Genomic DNA, 23,607 nt, shown 5'->3' with positions numbered 1-23,607 from the left:
TATGCAATAATTGGAAGCTAAAAGAGAATTCTGGATATTCAGTGTGAATGGGAGCGATTGAGGGGTAAATCACAATGAGTGATTACTCCATTTATTATACTGCTGGCAAATCAAAACAATAAAACACAATTACTGACCTGATACCATCAGCTCCAATATGGCTTCTTCATAAAAGATATTGTATTGAAAAAAGCATGTATACTGCCCATGATCAGAGAGCTTGACCTGGTATATTCTCAGGGAAACACTCCCATTAGTGATGCCATCTTTCAGCAGTTCTGTCCTCCCATGATATTCCAGCATCTGCTCTTCATACTTATCCTGTCCCTTCTGATACAGGTGGACAACTGAATGATATTGGAATCGGAACCATCGCACCTCCATGTTTTCAGCGCTCATCCTGGGGGAGAGGTGGCAGGGCAGGACGGCCTCCCCACCTACGGAGGTGCTGATTGGATGGTCAGGTCCAGTCACTGTGAACTGTGCTATGAAATGTACCAGTAGAAAAAGGTGATTAAGTCAGAGGGAAACTGAATGAACATTAATTTAGGTTCAACAGTGTGGGCGGGCACAAAAGTGGGCAGGTTGCAAAAAGAAAGAGTGTGGATACAATGCAGCACTGGTGCTTACACTAGAGCAGCCCTCCTGTTCGATGAGCAGTGGTTCAATTCTCTAACGCAGACAGAGGGTATGAGACTAGCACCTACAAAGGCGACAAGGCAGTGCCTGAGGCAAAATGCACTGAGGAAATGCCACAGTTTATCATCATTAGTAAACCATTTTCGTCACAATTTGTATGAAATCTTAATTGTGCCCCCTTGTGTGTGTTCATTATGCTACAGTCTTTAATTACTTGAAAACGTGGTATTTTTTCCATGGAAGCTCTGCCTCATTCAGTGCACAGGCTGTATCGTGCTCACTGAATTATCAGCTATTCAATGCTTTTTATCCTAATCATTCAGTTAGGGCTCCAGGCCATATTTACTGCCACTCTCCAAATCCTGCACTAGATATAGAATTATATTATCTACTCAAGAGCTTTTCTGTGGTGCTCATCCCTATCTGAGTGTGTCAACTAATACTAATGACCTTAACTTCACAACGTTCTTTGGAGGTAGGGAGGTTTCGTTATCTCCATTTTCCAGACAGGAAACTGAGGCACAGAGACATTGAGGTCAAAACTGTCCACTACCTTGAGACAACTAGGGCCTGATTTGCATTCTTACGGCATGTTACACGTCCACACCACACTCCCTCGGAATTCGTTGGCAGTGGTGAGTGGTTTTTTTTTTGCAAATCAGGCCCCAAGCACTCCTAGGAATCTCCTGTGCCAGGGGCTGCAGGGAGCAGTGCTGGGCTGTTAAACCAGCCACATGTCCCTCAGGGAAACACCACCTCCAAGAGAGGGAAGTCTTAACTAGGAGGACCTGGCAACTTTCTGAAGTAATGGCACTAGAATGCAGACAAAAATCTGGAACCAAGAGACCAGTTTGTGACTTGCATGATCTTCCTGGGTGAACAGGCATGGTGAATGACATGAGGCTATAATGTGATAGAACTGGTACTTTTAGAAGGAGAAGGTATATGAGCAGGCAGAAATCTCATGGATAAAATTGCCACCTGATGCAAAACTGTGAATGTGCAGAGCAATGAAGAAAACAACATATCCAGGCAGCGAGGAGCTCACAGTGAAGCCACGAAAGAATGAGAAAATCGTCCTCTTCATTATAACTTGTTCTGAACAAGGAGAGAAACAAACAAAATCAAACCCATGTTAGCAAACTGCTGGGATTTCTCTACAAGTGCAGCGAATAAGCTGCAGGACACAGTGTTGCAGTACGAAGGCCAGAAGCTTACAAACATGCCATATGAAAACAAGACTAAACGTATCATTAAACAGTAGATTCTTGTATACATTGTTGCATGAAGCTGGCCAGATCTTTGATGTTACCCTGGTCCCTTTGTGCCTCCCCAGCAGTGCAGAGGGGCCGGAAAGCCAGTGTCGGCATCCAGCTGGGAATTCTGTCAGTGTAGGGGAATCCTCAGGTGGTGTAAAGCCACCAGCTCCAGGTGACCCCCTTGCAGCCCCTCCATCTCCCCACAGTTGTTGTGGTGTGGTGAGATGGAAAGGGTGTGACTGGGGTGCTGCCGAACTCCACTCCCAGCAGATGTGAGGGCCCTTGGGGGCTGCTGCCTGCTGTGGCAAGATGGAGAAACCCTGAGGCTGGTTTTCATAATGCCAGGATCTGAACTGGCTCCTGGCAGCCCCAGGTACTGGAGCAAGTGGAAAAATGGCAAAAAGCTACTTTTGTCCTTCCTTCCCCCACGTAGGTCCAACGCTCAGAGCACAGTGCAGCCCTCAGACTGTCTGCATGAATCTGTAGCGGGGTGGTTACCCCACTCCTACCCTGAAGGGCTTAAAACAGCCCTGGGGGAGGGCTGTGGCAGGGGAAAAGCTGGGCGGACTGGGGAAGTTGCTGCAGCTAGGCCCTGCCCCAATCAGGCCCCAGCTGGCCTGTATAAAAAAGCTGTGAGGCATAGGCCCAGAAGCAGTCTCTCTCTCTCTGCATTCAGAGAGAGAAGAGCCTGGCTGCAGGGGCTTAGCCAAGTACCTAGAGTGGAGCAGGGCTGGGGAAAGGCCAAAGGAGCTGGGGAGCTTTGGCCTAGGAAAGTTCTGGCCTAGGGTAAGGCTAAAGAGGCACTTGGGTTGCAGGTGGCAGCCCACAGGTAGGCAAGGCAGAGGCAGCAGGTCCAGACCTCCCTTGCCTGTGATGAGTGGCTGATACACTGCTGTCTGCCCCAGTGAATGAGGGCTGAGTGGTGACTGGCAGTAGCCAAGACTGAGGGGGGGTAGGAGGTGGGGGGTTCCTAGGGAGGGGAGACCCTAAGACCCTTGGCCATACACCCCCAGGTAACAGGGAACTGGGTCTGGGAAGGACATGAGGGCTAAGCAGCAGTGGGACACTGGCCTAGCAGCAGTGGGATAATGGCTCTGGAGGCACGGAGCTAATGGAGCCAGTGCCATGTCATGAGCGTAAAAAAGTCTTGTTTTCTATTGTATGTGTTGCTGTTTATGCTGTCCTTAATCACTGCCTTAGGGAAAAGCTTTTCAAAGATTTTGAGGGCTGTGTCATAGATGTGCCAGCCCAATGACTGCGTGAGTTGGACTTCGGAGGATATAAACTGCAAGTTTAAACTGCAAGTTCTGGTACCTGTGACCTGATCTGTGTTTGGAAAACTTATTAAACACTGTTATTGCCATAGATTATGCTATGCAATGTCTGTGCTTAACATAAGAAAATGTAGCACAAGGGGTGACTTTGGTAAATGTTGTGCAATTTGGTGAAGATCCTGACAGTGTTTTAAAGAAAATGACCACACCGGAAGATGCCCACTTAGAGCATTATATTAACTGTCTGGTCCACACAAAAAGTTACAGAACCCTGCTTAAGAAAAAGACTATTTGTAAGAAATCTAAAAAGATTAAATTAGAGAATGGTGAGGAGACAAACGTGATTAAAACTTGGTAGCTGTAAATAAAAATATCTATTGAAAAGGGCATTGTGACTATCACACTGGAATAAATTGCCTAGGGAGGTTGTGGAATCTCCATCTCTGGAAATATTTAAGGGTATGTCTACACTACCTGCCAGATCGGCGGGTAGCGATCGGTTTATTGGGGATCGATATATCATGTCTCATCTAGATGCGATATATCGATCCCCGAATGCGCTCCCGTCGACTCCAGAACTCCACCAGGGCAAGTGGCGGTAGCAGAGTCGACAGAGGGAGCCGCGGCCATCGATCCCGTGCCGTGAGGACAGGCGGTAAGTCGAAATAAGATACTTCGACTTCAGCTATGCTAGTCCCATAGCTGAAGTTGCATATCTTAAATCGACCCCGCCCTTAGTGTAGACCAGGCCTAAGAGTAGGTTAGATAAATGTCTATTGGGGATGGTCTAGACAGTATTTGGCCCTGCCATGATGGCAGGGGACTGGACTCGATGACCTCTCGAGGTCCCTTCCATTCCTTGAATCAATGAATCCTTCTGTGTTTCTGTTAGAAGGTCTATGTGACCTTAAGTAAGGTAAAAGTTTTGATGGAGCCTCTTGGTTTGTTTTCAAGAGCTGTATGTGTTGCTAAATAAAAAAAATAGTTTCTGAGAAACTAGCTCTTGTGTCTTTGTGTAAAAGAGACCCATTTACAGCAAAAATGCTGACGTGTGTGGTAGAATCTTGTGGGGAACCCCCCCCCAATGTGTTTAAAAAAACAGCCAAAAAAAAAAAAGGCTTCTATATAATATAACAGGGATGTTTTGAGACGTGTTTGACTACACGAGAGCTGACTCACTCTGTTGAGCTGATGGTTTAACTACACCCCCAATGAACAGCCAGGGTGACTCTATTGAGTTTGTAGGTCTAGATGTTATTACTCACCCTTGTTGCCATCAGGGTTAAATGTATTAGTGATCAGTAATTAAGTTTGATAGGGGGACACCTACAGTTAAGGGAGGTGGGTGGATGGGGATGGTGAGCTCTGCTTAATATTAAATGAAATAAAACCTCAGGAGTTCATAGATGCTATTGGACAGTTTAAATATAACCCAAGAGTCCCTCTTTCTAGCAACTCAAAGTCATTAAAATACATTTACAAAAATAAAAATGGGTCTAACCCAAAACTGAAATGTTTCAAGAGTTCACAAACCTCCACCATACTTTTATAGAACAAGCATTTGCTGTAAAAACATTTAAAAGCTATGGGTATTTGTAGGGTGTTTACTACGGTTGTGATACATCCATTTTATTTCAAAACAACCCAAAACTTTAAACATGAAAGAAATATGTTTAAAAAAAAGAAAACAAGACATTCACTGATATTAGTAACATTACGGATTGTTGTGTGTAGTGATTTAATGTTTAATACTGTAAGAAGGCCCTACAGTGCTCTTTTTTTTTCATTGAAACAGAAAAACGTATTAATTAAAAAAAAAAAAGCAGCCCAGTTGTGCAGATAACTTAATCCCCCCACCTCTTAGATCACAAAAGGGAACTTTGGGAAGGAGTGCCCAGTTTCCTTAAGTATCTATTAATTCCGAGTTGTAAGTGATTGAATCAACCTGCTAACTACAGAAACAAAGAGTTAGGGTGGTATAAAAACCTCAGAGTTTTTTTTTTTTTTTTTTTTTGGGAGACTGTCCTCTTTCAACAGAAACTATTTTGAACAGAATAGCTGCTGGACTGCAAGACTAGGTATATTGCTTGTTTTTAACTCTGAATATATATATTATATAATGTCACTCTTTACCCCTGCTGTCCTTACTAAATAATGGTACCTATCTTTATTGCAGTGTGATCTGTTTAGCATGGAAATAGCAACTTTAAGCTGCTTTTCACCAGGGCCAGGTAAAACCTCATTTTTAACTATAGTTGTGCTTAATACTGTTAAATTAAAAAACACCAGGTATAACACAGATTGCACAGGGATTTGATACAATTGGGGAATAATACTAACTAAAAATTTTGCTTGTTCTTTAATCCAAAGCCCCAAATACACATGGTGGGGAAACAGCATAACTATGTGCCAGCATCCCTTTGCCTTGTGGTGGAAGGTAACTTTTGCAATTGGCTTTTAAAAGCATGTGTCTTTTTGAAAATGGTTTTTAATTAGTTAGTGTTTCAATTGTTGGTGATTTAGGAGGCCTATGCTAGAGATGGATGTGGTTTTTTTTTTTAAAGTATTTGGTTGCAGACTGTGTTGGTTTGGTGTGTTTAAAAATGCTGTTTTTTTGTGTGTGTGATTCAAAGAGTCTCTGCTAGAGATAAGTGTGTGGAGTTTTACAGGATTTTATTTCAAAACAGTTTGGTTTTTACTCTGCAAAATGTGATGTATTTCTTAAAATGGGTTGTTTTTAAAATTAGTTAGTGGTGTTGGTGATTTAGGGGGCCTATGCAAGATATGGTGAGGAAATTAAAAAGTATTTTATTGCACACTTTGTTTTTGGGTGCATGGTGGAAACATGCTTGTATTAAAAAAATGTCCAGGTTTTAGAGGAACACTAGCGGTAGAAATAAATCAAAACTTGTGTGTGCTGTACAGCCTGAAATGGATTATTTTGTTTTAAAGCTATGACTTTTTGAAAAGAAAAACACCCTAATGAGTACTTTATTTTTAAGTTTACAAGACCATTTCATGTGTTTTATAATAATAATGTTGTCTGCTCCACAGTACAGTCAAAACATGAGATCCTTAGACCAGAGTGCAAACAAGCTCAAAAGAAAAAGGAAAGAGACAGCTGAAAAGGAAAATTCACCAGCATCATATTTTGCTTATTGGTTTGGTTATGTTATGAGGATTTGTATTTTAAGCAAGTACATATGTGTGAGTGAGAAAAATGGTAAGGTTAAGTTTTGTAAAATGTTTGTTTGATGCTTAGTTGGAACATCTCTGTTTTTCTTAATCAGGCATAGGCAGCTCTCCTGACAATGCTGTAGTCAGAGCTACAGGGACACCTCCACCAGAACCGCCAAAGAACCAGGAATCTGCTCTGAGACCTTTAATAGCAATAACAGGGCCAATGAAAAACAACTCATCTGCGCTCTTGTGCTATCAGGGCAGTCCAAAGCTCGCATACATCAAACCCAAGGACAAAACAAAAGACTCCAGTAAAAAGCAACTAGGCAAACACAACTCCAGTTCCTCAGCAGTCAGCACCACAACAAACCCTGAGAAAAGTGTGAGCAAAATGACAGATATTCAGAAACCTGGAGCATGTGCTTTAGAGGTTGTGAATGGGAGGGAAAACGCACATATTCAGAAACCCAGAGCACATGCTTTAAGGGTTCTGAATAAAAAAAAAAAAAAGGACTGAAAGTTCCTGCAATACTGGGGTATCTCTTTATGAAGTATCTGAAGATTATTACGAACCATTCTGCCAACACAATACGCTTGGCACAACTCTTCGGTATTCTAAAAAGATTTGGCAAAAGTATGATGGATGCTGTATCCTCAGGGGCTCTCAAAGAACGGAGGGCTGGAAATGACATCAAAAATGCAAAAGCTCTTGCGGGTGACTTTGGAAAAACTGAATTATCTTTCAAAGAGGGTGGTTCTGAGCAGGTGTGACTAGTTATGGAAAGGGGCTTGGGTAAAAGGGGCATCTCAGGGTACACATCAGCTAAGGCGTAAACAAAAGGGGGACAGAATTTGGGGGCTAAACAAATGGCTGCCAAAAGTTACAGGCCAGGATTGCTGTAAATTTTTTTAAAAAGGCTAAAGAGGTGATGAAGAGAAAAGAACAAAAAGAGGTGCCTCCCATTGGAGGCTCTCAGACTGATGTGTCTGAGAATGGGGAGGAGAAAACAGAGTCTGATTTAGAAAATTCCCTAGAAGGCTCTCAGACAGGTCCCTGTCTCATCCTGATGATGCTCGCGGTGACCCTCAGAGTCTGACTCTCAAATAGTGTCTGATGTAGAAGACGCAGATGATGGTCCTGTAGAGGAACTCCCAAGTAACCCTGAAAATGCAGATGCAGCCCCCGCAAACAGACGTGTATATGGAGTGAATAAGAAGTTGGCAATGGGAATTACCTAGATTTGGGGGTTCGGTGTTTTGTGAATAATTTCGTTTTGTCAATCTTGAGTGAATAAATTAATCTCAGCAGGTCGTCAAAGCCAAACACTGGGGGATACATTTAGTTCTTGATGACGTTAACAGTAGGGCAGCCCCTGACTATTACGGTCAGTTATGTTTTTAGAGAGTCATAATTTAACCAACCCTTTTTTTTTTTTTTGCCGATAAGAACTAGGGATGAGCTGTCTGCTGAAGACTTCTTAAATCAGACCTCAAAGCTGTTACAGAGTAATAGAGAGATACATGTCGATGGGACGTTGCACCTCATTGTGACAGCTGTAAAAACACATGGGCAGAGGTGGCCATAGAGTTTTTTAAATTCTATCCTCAGTAGTCAAATCATCCATAAAAAGAGACAGTGTTTAGTAGACTTGACTTACACCAATCTGTGTTTTGCGGGCGGGCTCTTGGCTGTCATGTCCAACTGTAACCCCACAGATGTGGAATTGTTAGATGGGGTGAGAAAGTTGCATGAGAAACTGGGGTGGTCAGATCAAAAAAAGATTATGTTCAGTGACATAGCAGCATTTGAACAGCATTTAGGAGTCAAAATACAGGTGGTGCTTTATGCAGCAAAAGGCAGGTGTTTTTTTTTTTAAAAATGGGCCCAGTGTACCCCAAGACTACTACTACTTTTTTTTTTTTTCATCCTGTTGAACAATAAGCATTACTATGGGGTTCTGGATGCGAAAGAGTTGTTTGATGTGAAAAATTATTGTGAGTTTTGCACATGGTTTAGTCATGAGCACTCTTGCAGGTATATTTGCCACTTCTGCTTGAGTGTGACGAGCTCAGAAAGTGTGGGTGTGCAGCTGAGGTGTCCAAGCTGTAGACTGTACTGTTGCTCCAAAGTGTTTAGACAGACACGTCAACTGTGCTTTGAAAAAAAAACAAAAAACAAAAAACAAGTCAAATGCCTGTCTAAAACTTTGTGATCAGTGTTAGCCTTATGTGGACAAGGGGCACAGGTGTAAAGGGAGGCATAGACTCATAGACTCATAGGTCAGAAGGGACCAATATGATCATTTAGTCTGACCTCCTGCACAAAGCAGGCCACAGAACCCTACCCATCCACTTCTATAAAAACCCCCAACCTATGTCCGAGTTATTGAAGTCCTCAAATTGTGGTTTGAAGACCTCAAGCAGAGAATCCACCAGCAAGTGACCCATGCCCCACGCTAGTCCTCACAGTGGCAGGAGATGCTGGGAAGCAAAGGCAGAGAGAGCTGCTTTCTTGGGCACAGGGCTGGAGTGTCAGCTTGGGATTTCTGTAGGTGCCTGTGCACTGTGCAGCCCGAACTGCTTTTCAGGGAACAGGACTTACTGTAAATAACCGCTGACACCGAAGATAACCCTGACTTGATGTCTGCACTTGCTCATGCCAATGGATCCTGTCTGCCCTAGCAAGGTCCAAATTTTAACTGCTGCTCAGCCAAAGAGACAGCGAGACCTGTCAGAAACCATTGTGATGTGAGGCAGGCATGGAGCAAATCACCTTGTATTTATTATGTGTGATGTGATTGGTCACTTAAGTCACTTGAGTTGAAAGCCCCGCCAGACGGGGATGAAAGGGTTTGTGTGTGGACAAAGGGGGTTAGGAAATGCCTGAGTTAGAGCCAAGTTAACTCTGCCCTGAAGACAGACCTGTTGAAAACAGGCGCTAACTTTGGGTTTTCCCAGTGGATGCTCTGGCCCTGCTCTGCCCCAGGCCCCACTCCACAGGGCATTGTCCCCCACGCCTCACTCTGTCTCTTCTTGCCCCCTCTGCCCCCTCCGGAGGCCGCCGCCTGCTTGCAACTTGCTCCTCTCTACCCCTCCATGATTCCCCACCCACCAGCCTCTTGCTGCTCTTTGCTGCCTCCACAGCCGCACTGATCAGCGGCCAGCCCCAGACCTGCGCAACAGCTGATTGGCAGCTAGCACCAAACAGCTGTGGCTGGTGGGTGCTGGGCACTCCTATTTTTTCCATGGGTGCTTGGCCCAGAAGCACTCACCAAGACCGTTGCCTATGCCTGTTAACGCAGACACAGCCCTAGATTAGAATACGCAGGAAGTGAGGAATAAAAATCTTTTCCAACATACCAGAAAACCCAAAGCAAAGATGGTGACTCCTCTGAGTGTTTGTCTGCAGACCATGAATCAGGAAGCTGCTGCATGTTCTTCAGATACTTGCTTAAAGCAACCTGACTGTAAACACAGCCATTGTCCGTCTGACTCAGAGCCCAGCAACCGTCTGAGTGAGTTTGCAAAGAATTGTACAGAGGTGAGGAGATTCATACAAATAAATGTTTCTGCTAAGATCCAAGCTCCAGAATGCTTCACTAAAATATTTGCGATGATTGCCATATCTGGAGCAGTCAATCAATTAACAGAGAAATTTTGTTTTGTAAAAACTCTCTCTACATATGGACACCCGCATAGACCAAGTACACAGACGCAAACAGACACAAATACAAAGAGAGAATTACACATAGCTTGTTCTCTTCCTGATGCTCAGGAAGTCATTCCAAAGGTCACTCCTCACTATGTTCCTGCTTCGGGGCTGCGTTACACTGAGGGGGTACGATTGATACTCAACTTCAGCTATGTGAATAGCGAAGCTGAAGTCGAAGTATCTTAGATCGATTACCTCGGGTCTCATGGTGAGGGATTGACGTCGCGCTCCCCATGTGACTCCGCTACCGCCGTTCGTGCTGGTGGAGTTCGGAGTGGACAGGAGTGGTGTTCAGGATCGAATATATCACGTTTAGATGAACCGATATATTGAGCCCCGAAAATCGATGGCTCCCACCGTACCGCAGGTAGTCAGATGTACCCTAAGTCACCACAATTCCTTGGTACACAGCCAAACAGTTTCATATTCCAAAGTCAGGGATGTTTTGCAGAATGGATCAAGGCCTGAGGAATCCTCTGATTCCACAACCAACAAGTTCACCTGGCCATGCCACCAGCATCCAGAATCTGAGCTTTTGGCCAGCCACTGTGACACTGTATGGGGGCCATTAAAACTTGTCTCTGGCTGGGGAGACTTTCCCCCATACAGGTGCTGTGCGACACGCTGCAGGCTCTGCATCAAAGGCCCATGCTGGGAGTGAAGCTTAGAGTTAGCAGGCTGGTAGAGGATGTTGCGCAGGCAGAAGGAGATGGGTCCATACTGTTAGCACGATGGCATTTTTGACAGTGTTGCCGCCCATAGGTGGCCATGCTGGGCCTCTGTGACTTTAGGTAGCTCCCTGGTACTTTACATTACATGGGGATGGTTTATCCCCTCCCTCACACAGAGCAGCCTGGAATACCAAGGATTCAAAAGTAGGTAAGCGACCTTTGTCATCATCCCCCAGAGCTGTGAGTTCTGTGGTGCACGTCCAGAGCCTGGCACAGTATCGCACCCTGTGTTTCTAGACTTGTGGTTGCAGAGATAACCCTGAAAAGGAACTGATGTATGTGATGCAATGAGCCTGCCTGAGTCGCAGACAGCCTAAACAATTAGGCTAAGAAATGGAACTTCTCCATTTCCCACAGCTCAGTGGGCTCATGATGCCACAGAATTCAGCCTGTCTGCCACAGAATTCACAGGTTGCCCAGAGTTTTATCTTCTGTGCCTGCCCTGCTGCGACAGGAGTAGGGGGAGCTGTAAATGAGTGGCGTTCCCACCCCACTCCAGAGTCTGCACATGCTGTGTGGGGTCAAACTCACCCTGCCCTGGGATTTCCTTTATTCACAAAGTAACTCACAATAAACACAAAGGGAACTCCAGCCCAGCTTTCCTCCAGTCTGGCTTCATTCCAAGGGCTTCTCTGTGGTGCCAGCAGAGAATGGGTGCAGCACATCCTGGGGTGGCTGACAATGGAGCATACTCCTAAGATAGAGCATCACAGTGGGCGAGGGCCATACCTGGCCCTGGCTGCCCAGAGCGAAGAGCCTGTGAGTTTACAGAGCTGGGCACAGGAAGCACAGAGGGATCCAGGTCTAACAGAGGCACATCCCAATCAGTCCTGCCATGAATTTCACTACGGGTCAGAGTTATGAAGGTACAGCGGAGCCTACAGAGGCAGACGATGCCTAGTGGGGTTCTCAAAGATCTAAGCAAGTAATAGCCAAGGGAAATAATGGCATTGGACCTAGGTTATTGAAACCAATGACAGTAGCTGCTAGAAGACTATGAAGATCAATGGGATTAGATGCCTAAACAGAGTAAGCACTTTTGACAACCCACAAGGTACCTATCTGCTTCTTTAGGTTCCTAAATACCTCTGAAAATCTGGCCTTACAGCCCTCTCTGCTTACATAGAGGGAATTATACAAACCAATCAAACATAAAACAGAAATCACATCCAGAATCCTCCTCTGACATTCCACCCAGAGATCTGTCACAGCCACTTTCCACAATGGAAACTAATACCAAACCCTGCTCCAGCAAGGAGGACTGAGGACTCCTGACTTGAGGACAATGAGAGCTTGAGTGAGAACTGGAGGCTGGAGCGAGTGAAGGAAAAGATTTTATTTTGGGGTTTACTTGGACTCAAAGCAGACCCAGCAGGGAACTTTTTTCTCAGATCTTTCAGACTGTGAGGCATAATTTTAGGAGTGCTGAAAGAGGGTAAACTGAGGCAAGTGCTTTCCAAGACCCCTGAAATGGCTGAGGGTGTACTGAGTGTCACTCCATGAGAGTCTACAAAACTGGAACCATTTAACAAAACTGCTGCCCTTCCCCATGCAGACAGAGCGTCGCTCTCTTCAGTCTGTTGCGTGGGCCCCTCACCGCAAGCATCTGACCCAACAGAATCTGCATCCAGAGTGGGAACCTGGAGTGAACAAGCACGGGGTTTTGACCACCCACCTGGCTTCCAGTGTCCCGTCCCAGCTCCCAGGCTGCTCCCCTCCCCCACAGCCTCCAGCTTCCCCCGACCTCAGGCTGCCTCTGCCTGTCCTGTTCCCTAGAGGGTGACCCAGGACCCAGCATAGAGCCATCATGGTCACCTACAATCAAACACAACAAAAAGAAAGGCACAGGATGGGCTCAGGGAGTGGCTGCCCCACAATACAACTCTCACGTCCTCATCCCCAATGTTTGCTGCTGCCCTTGTTCGGGCTTGTCTGCACTAGACCAGGAGCCCTGTGGGGCCGGCAGCCCTTGTTCTGTCTCTGTAGGGCTTGGCTCACTTGTGGGCACTATATCAGTAACAACACTCACTGTCTAGCTCCAGGGGCAAGACAGTGCGGGGCCTTCCCCATTGCACACGGGGACCCTGGGCACAGGGAGCCTGGTTATTCTGCCCACACATTCACTTCTGACTCCCAAGCTGCCGGACCCGGGTCACTGGGTCAGAGCATGGGCAGTCGAGTGGCACTGACTGCCAGGGCTCGTGGGGTAGGTTAAAGGAAAGGAAAGAATGTGCTGAGCCTGCAAGTGCCCAGCAGAAGCAGCGGCAGACAGAGGGCTCAGCCATGAGAACAGCAGGAGTCTCCACCTGCAGGGGAGGGGTCGGCGTAGGACAACAGGCCGGCGCTCGTCAGGGGATACGGGATGAGGAGTTGGGGTGCAGGGAGGGGCTCAGGGCTGGGCAGAGGTTGGGTGCGGACAGGTTGAGGTCCTGGCGGTGCTTACTATGCTTTGAAGCAGCTGCCTAGTCCCTGAGTGCACCTAGTTGCATGTGGTGGCCAGGGAGGTTTTGTGTGTTGCCCTAAGCAGCTGCAGGTGCTGCCCTCTGCAGCTCCCAACTAGTCACAATTCCGGGTCAACTGGGACTGCGGAGCCGGCATCTCAGGTGTGGCAGCGCACGAAGCTTCCCTGCTGTCTATGTGGCCTATGGGCCACAGGGACCTGGCCGGCTGCTTCAGAGCCGTGCTTACCCTGTTCCTGCTGTGCTGCTCGACAATTTTTAATGCGCTGGTCAGCAGTGCCTGACCAGAGCAGCAAGGTCCCTTTTTACTGGGTGTTCTGTCGAAAAACCAGATTGCCGCACTCTAACCTGTCTGCATCCAGCTGTTACATTTACTTGTCTATACACCTCAGAATATAGCACAGATCAACATGCCAGAAGCAGGGCATCCTGGCTCCACATCCTTAACTCTGTGCCCTCCTACATATCCCTGCAACCCCCCATTCCACCGATCCCTCTTCATCCCCATCTTCTGCAACGAACACACCCTTTAAGCCCATCCCCTGCCATAAAGCATATCCGAGGGCCAGTCTGCTGCCCCACTGCACATTGTTATTTGCATTCCAGTGCATCTAGAGGTGCACTCAGAGCTGGATCCCCACTGCACTAGTCCTTCAACAACACACTCAGGGCCAGGCCCCCGCTATGCTAGCTCCTGTATGCCACACTCTGAGCTGGGCCCCACAGGCTAGGTCTGCCAATCCACATGCTCTGATTGGGCCTCACGCGGCTAGGTCCTGTATGCACACACTCAGAGGCTGGGCCAACTGCATTAGTCCTGTATACAAACATCAGGGCCAGGCCTCCACATGCTAGCTCCTGTATGCACATTACTCTGAGCTGGGCCTCACAGCGTAGGTCTGCATCACATGCTCTGAAGCGGCCCCAGGCGCTCAGTGTCCTGTAACGCACACTCTCAGGGCTGGGCCCTACGCACTAGGTCCTGTAGCACACAACTCAGGCTGGCCAACTAGCATAGTCTGTATATAGACCATCAGGCCAGCCCACGCAATAGGTTCCTGTACATGAAGTGACACAAGCTCCTCTCCACTGCTTGAACCCTGAAAAAAACGTTGAATCTAAAGTCTTGGAAGGTTCCACAATAATTTACTGAGGTTAGAACGATTCTAGAAGTTAGTAAAAAATGTGCGCACGTAAGGAAAACCCGAAACATTTTACTTCAAACATTCTATGTTTCCTTTTTATTGCAACAACAGTCCCCCTAAGCCTGCCCCCCCACCTGGCACCCCAGGCAGTCGTCCATTACTGCCCCTAATCGCAGCCCTGTCCCCATGTCACTTACTGAGGCTGCAGCACCAGTTCCACATGCAGGCTCATGAAGCAGGAAGGTTTGAACTGGATCTCCATTGTTATTTTTGTTACATTTGTAGGCGATTGACTGGGCCGGAGCTCCGCTCCCAGCCTCGGCCTTCCACTCACTTCAAACTGATAAGACAAAAGTAGCAGGAAGTTAGAAGTAAAAAGTCTGTGTCCTGCTGTTTGGGCAAGAGCAAATTCTCTTAAAAAACAGCCCAACCACAGGGCACGAGCTGGCGGGTGGCCTGGTAGGGGCAGTTGCCGGGTGTGCCGAGTGGAGGGGTGTCAATGCCCCTCTCTCGCCCGAAGTTGCTATTCCTGCCTCAGGGATCGCTGGATTCTCAGTAATTCAGATAAAACTGGTCGACATTCTAGCCTCAATTATAATTCTTACATCCATACAAGTTGGATAAAACACAGTATAGTCTTAAGTTTTCAATCGATACCCCACATCACCTCTTGGCATAAAGATATATTAGCTATGTCATTCCCATATCATAAGCATATTTCATAAAGAATGTAGACATAATTGTCAACCCAACATGTTTGTTTGCGGATCTTGCAAATAGTAAAGAGCATACACCTTTTGGGTGGCAAACACTCTGACAATAGTGCAGAGCACATGGCAAGCTCTATGATTTGTGTTGAGATGGCAGACAGTGAGGAGGCCAGGAGGTAGTGGGTTAGAAAAAAAGGATGTAACCATTAGTATATGTTTATGAATGGATAATATCACATTTAGTGAGTGTTAACAGTGAATTATAGAAGTTTGATCCCTTGGCAAACCACCCTGTCTTACCGTTGTACCCAGCCATGCACTGCACAACACAAGCTCTCCAAGTAAGTGGGTGGACAGTGGGATATCTTCAAGGTGCGCCTCACTCGAATCTATACAAGTGCCTTTGGTGAATACCCGTGAACTGCTGAGACAAGGATCGGGAGCCTGCACACAAGTGACATGTAACTGTAGTGACTCATGCTGACATAACTTGAAGTAACCCAACCTTAAGTGTGAAATGGCCTTAGGTTATAGATGTTTGGGAGAGGTACCACGAGGAATAGTATGGGGTTAGATATGGTATCGGGTTTTAGGCTCAAGCGCATTGGACTGGCTTACTGCACCCTGCAAGACTCAGGAACAAAGGCACATAAAAAAAGATATTTCTTTATTAAAATTTCTTAACTTGAAGGGCAATTGCATAATCATGATTTTAGAATCTTCGGTAGCAAAGGTATCTGGGTTGTAGATGTGTTATTATAGTTTTGAAAGGCAAAACTATAAACGGGTTAACAAAGCATTAGATCAGTCACCTCAGGATAAGTACATTGGCTATTGACCAAGCATATCAGGAGATGCAGGCCCATGCTCTGCATGCCAACTGTCTTTTGACTTGCCAGATGCTGGAGGGAACAATAGAATGTGTCAAGAGTCATTGCCTGTGCTGACATCTCTAGAAGCACCTGGCATGCCACTGTCACAAAGAAAGGTATACTAGATAGCAGACTACTCGTCTGACCATGGAAGGCAAGTTCTAATTTTTCCTGCAAACAATTACAATAATGTTTTTCCAGGGAGAAAGACGTTGTAGGAATAGTTCCTGCCTTTACTGAATATTTGAGAATCAAGCTGTACACAAACGGCATGCATGAAAACACTAAGGGTGGACTGAGAGGAAAAAATACAGTTGCAAAATGCAAGTCCATGGTGGAATGATCAGAAACAAAAGTTTTGACACTAGGCCAGAAATTCAGTCAGCTCTAATGAAAAGAAAATTTAACAATTTAAAAATTCAAGAATAAGGAGGAATCCCAGCAGCAATAAGGCAACTTGGAAAACTGCTCAGAGACTGGCATTCAGATACAGGATAAGGGATTCATTTGTTTCCCCCCCCGCATCCTGATATTTCACCTCTGTCATCCGTCACCCTATTGGGGGACGGGTTTTGCTCATGCTCTCCAGTGGCGCAGCCCTACGTCCTGGGCCCCACTCCTTGTGGGGTTATTCAGACAGCCTGGCCAGATCCTCTTTCCTTGGGCCCTGGCTGCTCCGCTCTTCCCCTAGAAACAGTCGTCTAGGGCAAGGGAGACAATATAAATAAACGGTGCCTGATGAGTCATAAAATCTTTACCACCCCTGAGAATACTAAGTGCATTATTTCAAAATCAGGCCCACTGAGCTCTGGGCTCTAAGCAATTGCCTTAGTCAGCTTAATGCTGACTCCGACTCTGGTGTAGACAGACCCAACTGAATTCAGTCCCAACAGACGACGCCTGTTTAACTCCATAACTATATCAGATTGTGCCCTGGTAAACATGAGGCTGGAATGGGGACAATCAAATGAGCAAATGGGGTGTCTGAAATTAGGGCGCTACTGGTGAACAAATAATGAGGGGATGGCTGATTCCCACCACCAATCCCACTGGTACTTTTTAAGAGGACGTGGAGGGGGAAATTAACTGACAGTGGGCTGACTGGGAGCCAAGTGGGATGAGGAGCGAGCTTCACCATCATGGCAGCCACCGCCATCGTGTGTTTAGGCTCAGATCCACACTTACACAGGTTGGGCCTTCATATCCCTGATCCAGGAGAGATGGCTGACCAGACACACACATAGCTTCTGTGGTCTTTTCTTCCGCCGTACGTTATTTTATTCTTGTCAGTCCCTTCTTTTGCCTCTTTGGTATTTTCATGAGGACTAAAAGCCAAAGACTCTAACAGCTGGATGCTTGTACGAATTTGCTCTGTCCTCGATGGCTGATAGACACGTGCTGTGATTCTCCATCAGCAAGGCTGGTGATTGAGAGTTCAAGCCCCCAGGCAGAAGCTCGCATTTTGATTTGGTCTTGCTTCCATCTGCACATCTGAGCTTATCCCTTCGGCCCCCTCATGTCTGTGTTCCATCATTTCCTCGAACCCCCTTCTAAACTCAACCAAGGTTTCCACCTGCATCTCCAGTCCTCGGATCTTTTCTTCCATCAGCTCTATCAGGCAGCACTTCATGCAGATGTAACCCTTTTCATGTAACCCTTCCAGGATCATGTACATGCTGCAGCTTCCACATCCAGTCATCCTCATTGTGTCTTTTGGCACAGCAGCCTGCGAACAGAGCTGCTAATGGGAGTTTCAGAGGGAGTTCTGTTGGAGGAGCAGGTTTTTGTAGTTTATGGATTGTATTGTGTAGTTAGTGAGTGTGCGTGTGTGTGGAGGCCGCTAGGGGCCATGTGCTGGGAGAGCAGCTGAGCCCTGAGTAGGGGGAGGGGCTTCCCTGATTAGGGGTCCTATATAAGTAGCCAGCCAGTCAGGCAGCGGCACAGCAGCCAGCGAACAGAGCTGCTAACAGGGGAGTTTCAGAGGGAGTTTCCAGGGGGAGGTTGCAGGGGAGACTAAGGCAGAGGAACCAACAAGCCAGAGAAGAGAGTGGACAGTGGGGTGCCAGGAGCCCGGTGCCTGTAGGGGGTCCGCGTTGTGTTGTGGGGCCTGGACCGCCAGGCACGAGGCAGGGAGGCCATGACTGATACAGAGGTGGCAGCAAAAGACACAATTAGGCATTGTAAGTAGTGTCAGGATTTGATCACGAATTATGTAGAGAGCCACCTGTGTTTTATGGGTACATTAGAAAGACTGAATCATCAGAAAAGTCTGTGTGTGTTTGGAGGTTTTTTTTTAATGATTTTGAATGCACGTAGGAGACAGTTGCATGTGCCCAAATTTTTGCTATGTCCCTAAAGCTGGAAAAATCCTGGGAATTTAAAGATGGTGAGTGTCTTTCTACCTTTTGTTAAGACCTTTATTGGCAAAAAGTTCTGGGAGTCTGGGGTGAGAACCCCAGCCTAGGAACAAAAGCCCAGCTATGTCAGGGTGTGTCCTCCCCCTCTCCCCCACGCTGCTCAGAGGAGCTGCAGAAGACTTGACAGGACAGGACTCTGCATTCCCTTGACCTGCTTCTCCTGCTCACATCCATGTGACCCAGGAGTAACAGGTTTAGTTTCATTTTCCTGTTCCCAGAAATGTGCTGCCCTAATAGCAACTGGCCATTTCCCTGATGCCAGCTGCTAGCCAGCATTCCCCGTGGTCTGCCTGGGTTCTGCTTTGTGAATCTTTTAAAAGGGCTCTGACTGCAGTTTTGCTCTCTGTCTGCTGCTTCCACTCAGACACTTCCTTCTGCAACCTGCCACTGACCCTCTCACTGTCACACACTTGCCTCTGCGTTCCTACAATCTGTGCTGCTTGTGTCAGAGATGTAGCTCTGAGAGCATCAGATTCTGCCTTTAGATTAATCACTTCACTTTCCTTTTCAGCTCTGATTCTTTCCAGTTCTTGCATTCTGTCTTCCAGCCGATCGTTCTCCTGATCTAGTGTTGTCGTGACCATCCACAACCACTGCAAGGCAGCCCTCTTCTTTGCCCTGATGTTTGGACCTCCCCCGTTCCCTGCACCACCCCAGACATCCCACTGCTTGTGGAACTGCAGGAAGGCTCTGGGGCCAGTGAAGGTGTTGAGCTTCCAGGGTCCATTATCCCCATATTTCTGTACAAAATCTGTCAAGCTGTTCCTCTACATCATTTACACCTGTTATCTTTTTCCAGGTGTTTCCTTGTCCCTGGGTATAATTCTGCACTCGAGCAGGCAATCAGCCTGAGTCCCAGAAATGGAATTTATCCATAGATTAACTCACGAACTACGACATGGGTACTTGTGGGGAGTGATCCCACCCTGCAGTCTGTTACCTCCTATTGCAATGCACAAACTACAAACTGTTTGTACCATCTGTCTCCTTCCTCTCTACCATCCTCACTGGGGCCTCCAGAATCTGTTACTCAGGGTTCTTTCAACCCAAAGCTCTTGGTAATTAGCCTTGCACAGAGTACGTTTCAGGAAATAAATCAAGGGCGACATGGTCATCTGACACCTCAATCAGATCTTCCTTTTGTGTTCTGGGCTGGGAATTGGGGCAGCTTCCTGCAAGGCCAACCTCAGAGTCCTGAGTCCCAAAGAGATCCTGGCTTTCTCGGGAGATCTCCTCACTGCCCTCTATGTGTTCCTCCTCCAGTGACTCTTGCTGCTCGGCCTCAGGGACTCCACTGTCCTCATGGTGGCATCATTGCATTCACACCAGCAATAGTCCGCAAACTAACTTAATTCACACTGAATGTTTTTAAAGTGGAATCCAGAATTCACAAGTGGGGAGTTAGTGTGCTTTAAGGGTTTGTGTCATGTGCATACAGGCATTTTCAATCTGCATTAACTTGAGTTAGACTGGATTAAACCCAATCGAGATAAGCCCCTGGATTCCAAGTGCAGGGGCTGGAGGTTGGTTCTGCACTGTGTGACTTAGTCCTCACAGTGGCAGGATGATGCTGGAAGGAAGCAAAGGCAGAGAGAGCTGCTTCTTGGGCACAGGGCTGGAGTGTCAGGCTTGGGATTTCTGTAGGTGCCTGTGCACTGTGCAGCCCGACTGCTTTTCAGGGGAACAGGACTTACTGTAAATAACCAGCTGACACCGAAGATAACCCTGACTTGATGTCTGCAATTGCTCATCCAAATGGATCCCTGCTCTCCCTAGCAAGGTCCCAAATTTTAACTGCTGCTCAGCCAAAGAGACAGCGAGACCTGTCAGAAACCATGTGATGTGAGCAGGCATGGAGCAAATCACCTTGTATATTCATTATGTGTGATGTGATTGGTCACTTAAGTCACTTGAGTTGAAAGCCCCGCCAGACGGGGATGAAAGGGTTTGTGTGTGGACACAAGGGGGTTAGGGAAATGCCTGAGTTAGAGCCCAAGTTAACTCTGCCCTGAAGACAGACCCTGTTGAAAACAGGCGCTAACTTTGGGTTTTCCCAGTGGATGCTCTGGCCCTGCTCTGCCCCAAGGCCCCACTCCCACAGGGCATTGTCCCCCAGGCCCCGCCCTCACTCTGTCTCTTCTTGCCCCTACTCTGCCCCCTCCCGGAGGCCCCGCCGCCTGCTTGCAACTTGCTCCTCTCTACCCCCTCCATGAATCTCCCCACCCACCAGCCTCTTGCTGCTCTTTGCTGCCTCCCACAGCCGCTCACTGATCAGCGGCCAGCCCCAGGACCTGCGCAACAGCTGATTGGCAGCTAGCACCAAACAGCTGTGGCTGGTGGGTGCTGGGCACTCCCTATTTTTTCCATGGGTGCTTGGGCCCCAGAGCACTCACCAAGACCGTGCCTATGCTGTTAACGCAGAACACAGCCCCCAGATTAGATACAGCAGGATGAGGAAATAAAAACTTCTTTTCCAACTACCAGAAAACCCAAAGCAAAGAGGTGACTCCTCTGAGTGTTTGTCTGCAGACCATGAATCAGGAAGCTGCTGCATGTCTCTTCAGATACTTGCTTAAAGCAACCTGACTGTAAACAACAAGCCATTGTCCAAGTCTGACTCAGAGCCCAGGCAACCGGTCTGAGTGGTTTGCAAAGAATTGTACAGAGGTGAGGAGAAGTTCATACAAATAAATGTTTCTGCTAAGACTCCAAGCTCCAGAATGCTTCACTAATAAATATTTTGCATGATTGCCATATCTGGAGCAGTCAATCAATTAACAGAGAAATTTTGTTTTTAAAAACTCTCTCTACATATGGACACCCCCATAGACCTCAAGTACACAGACAGCAAACAGACACAAATACAAAGAGAGAACATTACACATAGCTGTGTCCTCTTCCTGATGCTCAGGGAAGTCATTCCAAAGGTCACTCCTCACCTATGTGTCCTGCTTCGGGGCTGGTCTACACTGAGGGGGGTATCGATCTAAGATACTCAACTTCAGCTATGTGAATAGCGAAGCTGAAGTCGAAGTATCTTAGATCGATTTACCTCGGGTCCTCATGGTGAGGGATTGACGTCCGCGGCTCCCCATGTCGACTCCGCTACCGCCGTTCGTGCTGGTGGAGTTCCGGAGTGGACAGGAGTGTGTTCAGGGATCGATATATCACGTTTAGATGAGACGCGATATATTGAGCCCCGAAAAATCGATGGCTACCCACCGATACAGCAGGTAGTCTAGATGTACCCTAAGTCACCACAATTCCTTGGTAACACAGCCAAACAGTTTCATATTCCAAAGTCACAGGGATGTTTTGCAGAATGGCATCAAGGCCTGAGGAATCCTCTGATTCCACAACCAACAAGTTCACCCTGGCCATGCCACCAGCATCCAGAATCTGAGCTTTTGGCCCAGCCCACTGTGACACTGTATGGGGGCCATTAAAACTTGTCTCTGGCTGGGGGAGACTTTCCCCCATACAGGTGCTGTGCGACACAGCTGCAGGCTCTGCATCAAAGGGCCCCATGCTGGGAGTGAAGCTTAGAGTTAGCAGGGCTGGTAGGGAATGTGCTGCAGGCAGAAGGAGATGGGTCCATACTGTTAGCACGATGGACATTTTTGACAGTGTTGCCGCCCATAGGTGGCCCATGCTGGGCTCCTGTGACTTAGGGTAGCTCCCCTGGCTACTTTACATTACACTGGGGGATGGTTTATCCCCTCCCTCACCACAGAGCAGCCTGGAATACCAAGGATTCAAAAGTAGTGTCAAGCGACCTTTGTCATCTCCCCCAGAGCTGTGAGTTCTGTGGTGCACGTCCCAGAGGCCTGGCACAGTATCGCACCCTGTGTTTCTAGACCTTGTGGTTGCAGAGATAACCCTGAAAAGGAACTGAGTGTATGTGATGCAATGACGCCTGCCTGAGTCTGCAGACAGCCTAAAACAATAGTGCTAAGAAATGGGAACTTCTCCATTCCTCACAGCTCAGTGGACTCATGATGCCACAGAATTCAGCCTGTCTGCCACAGAATTCACAGGTTGCCCAGAGTTTTATCTTCTGTGTCCCTGCCCTGCTGCAGACAGGAGTAGGGGGAGCTGTAAATGAGTGGCGTTCCCACCCCACTCCAGAGTCTGCACATGCTGTGTGGGGTCAAACTCACCCCTGCCCTGGGATTTTCCTTTATTCACAAAGTAACTCACAATAACACAAAGGGAACTCCAGCCCCAGCTTTCCTCCCAGTCTGGCTTTTCCTAGGGCTTCTCCTGTGGTGCCAGCAGAGAATGGGTGCAGCACATCCTGGGGTGGCTGACAATGGGACATACTCACTAAGATAGAGCACTCACAGTGGGCGAGGGCCATACCTGGCCCCTGGCTGCCCAGAGCGAAGAGCCTGTGAGTTTACAGAGCTGGGCACAGGAAGCACAGAGGGATCCAGGTCTAACAGAGGCACATCCCAATCAGTCCTGCCCATGGAATTTCACTACGGGTCAGAGTTATGAAGGTACAGCGGAGCCTACAGAGGCAGACAGATGCCTAGTGGGGTTCTCAAAAGAATCTAAGCAAGTAATATGCCCAAGGGAAATCAATAGGCATTAGGTACCTAAGGGTTATTGAAACCAATGAGAGTTAGCTGCCTACAGACTATTGAAATCAATGGGAGTTAGATGCCTAAACAGAGTAAGCACTTTTGACAACCCCACAAGGTACCTATCTGCTTCTTTAGGTTCCTAAATACCTCTGAAAATCTGGCCTTACAGCCCTCTCTGCTTACCTAGAGGAAGAATTATACAAACCAATCCAAACATAAAACCAGAAATCACATCCAGAAATCCTCCTCTGACATTCCACCCAGAGATCTGTCACAGGCCAACTTTCCACAATGGAAACTAATCCAAACCCTGCTCCAGGAAGGAGGACTGAGGACTCCTGACTTGAGGACAATGAGAAGCTTGAGTGAGAACTGGAGGCTGGAGCAGAGTGAAGGAAAAGATTTTATTTTGGGGTTTACTTGGACTCAAAGCAGACCCCAGCAGGGAACTTTTTTCTCAGATCTTTCAGACTGTGAGGCATAATTTTAGGAGTGCTGAAGAGGGTAAACTGAGGCAAGTGCTTTCCAAGACACCCTGAAATGGCTGAGGGTGGTACCTGAGGTGTCACTCCATGATGAGTCTACAAAACTGGAACCCATTTAACAAAACTGCTGCCCCT

At 47.3% G+C, this 23,607-nt stretch overlaps 2 protein-coding genes across 2 annotated transcripts in view; one reads left to right on the top strand and one right to left on the bottom strand.

Annotated features, from left to right (window-relative positions):
* The window catches only part of LOC116824950 (uncharacterized), a 954,865-nt gene that overhangs the window by 156,224 nt on the left and 775,034 nt on the right, over positions 1–23,607 (top strand). The window lies entirely within an intron of this gene.
* LOC116830423 (butyrophilin subfamily 1 member A1-like) overlaps positions 1–23,607 on the bottom strand; it is a 53,478-nt gene that overhangs the window by 27,369 nt on the left and 2,502 nt on the right. Inside the window, exons 2-3 of the mRNA XM_075071996.1 lie at positions 1,621–1,737; positions 138–485 (exon numbers count right to left, since the gene is read on the bottom strand). Coding sequence (XP_074928097.1) covers positions 138–485; positions 1,621–1,737 — 465 coding nt within the window. The remainder of the gene's footprint in view (positions 1–137; positions 486–1,620; positions 1,738–23,607) is intronic.

This window comes from Chelonoidis abingdonii, chromosome 13 (assembly GCF_003597395.2).
Source record: "Chelonoidis abingdonii isolate Lonesome George chromosome 13, CheloAbing_2.0, whole genome shotgun sequence".
Taxonomy (NCBI): Eukaryota; Metazoa; Chordata; order Testudines; family Testudinidae; genus Chelonoidis; species Chelonoidis abingdonii.
The sequence above is the reverse complement of the archived record's forward strand: the minus strand, read 5'-3'. Positions and strand labels throughout refer to the sequence as shown.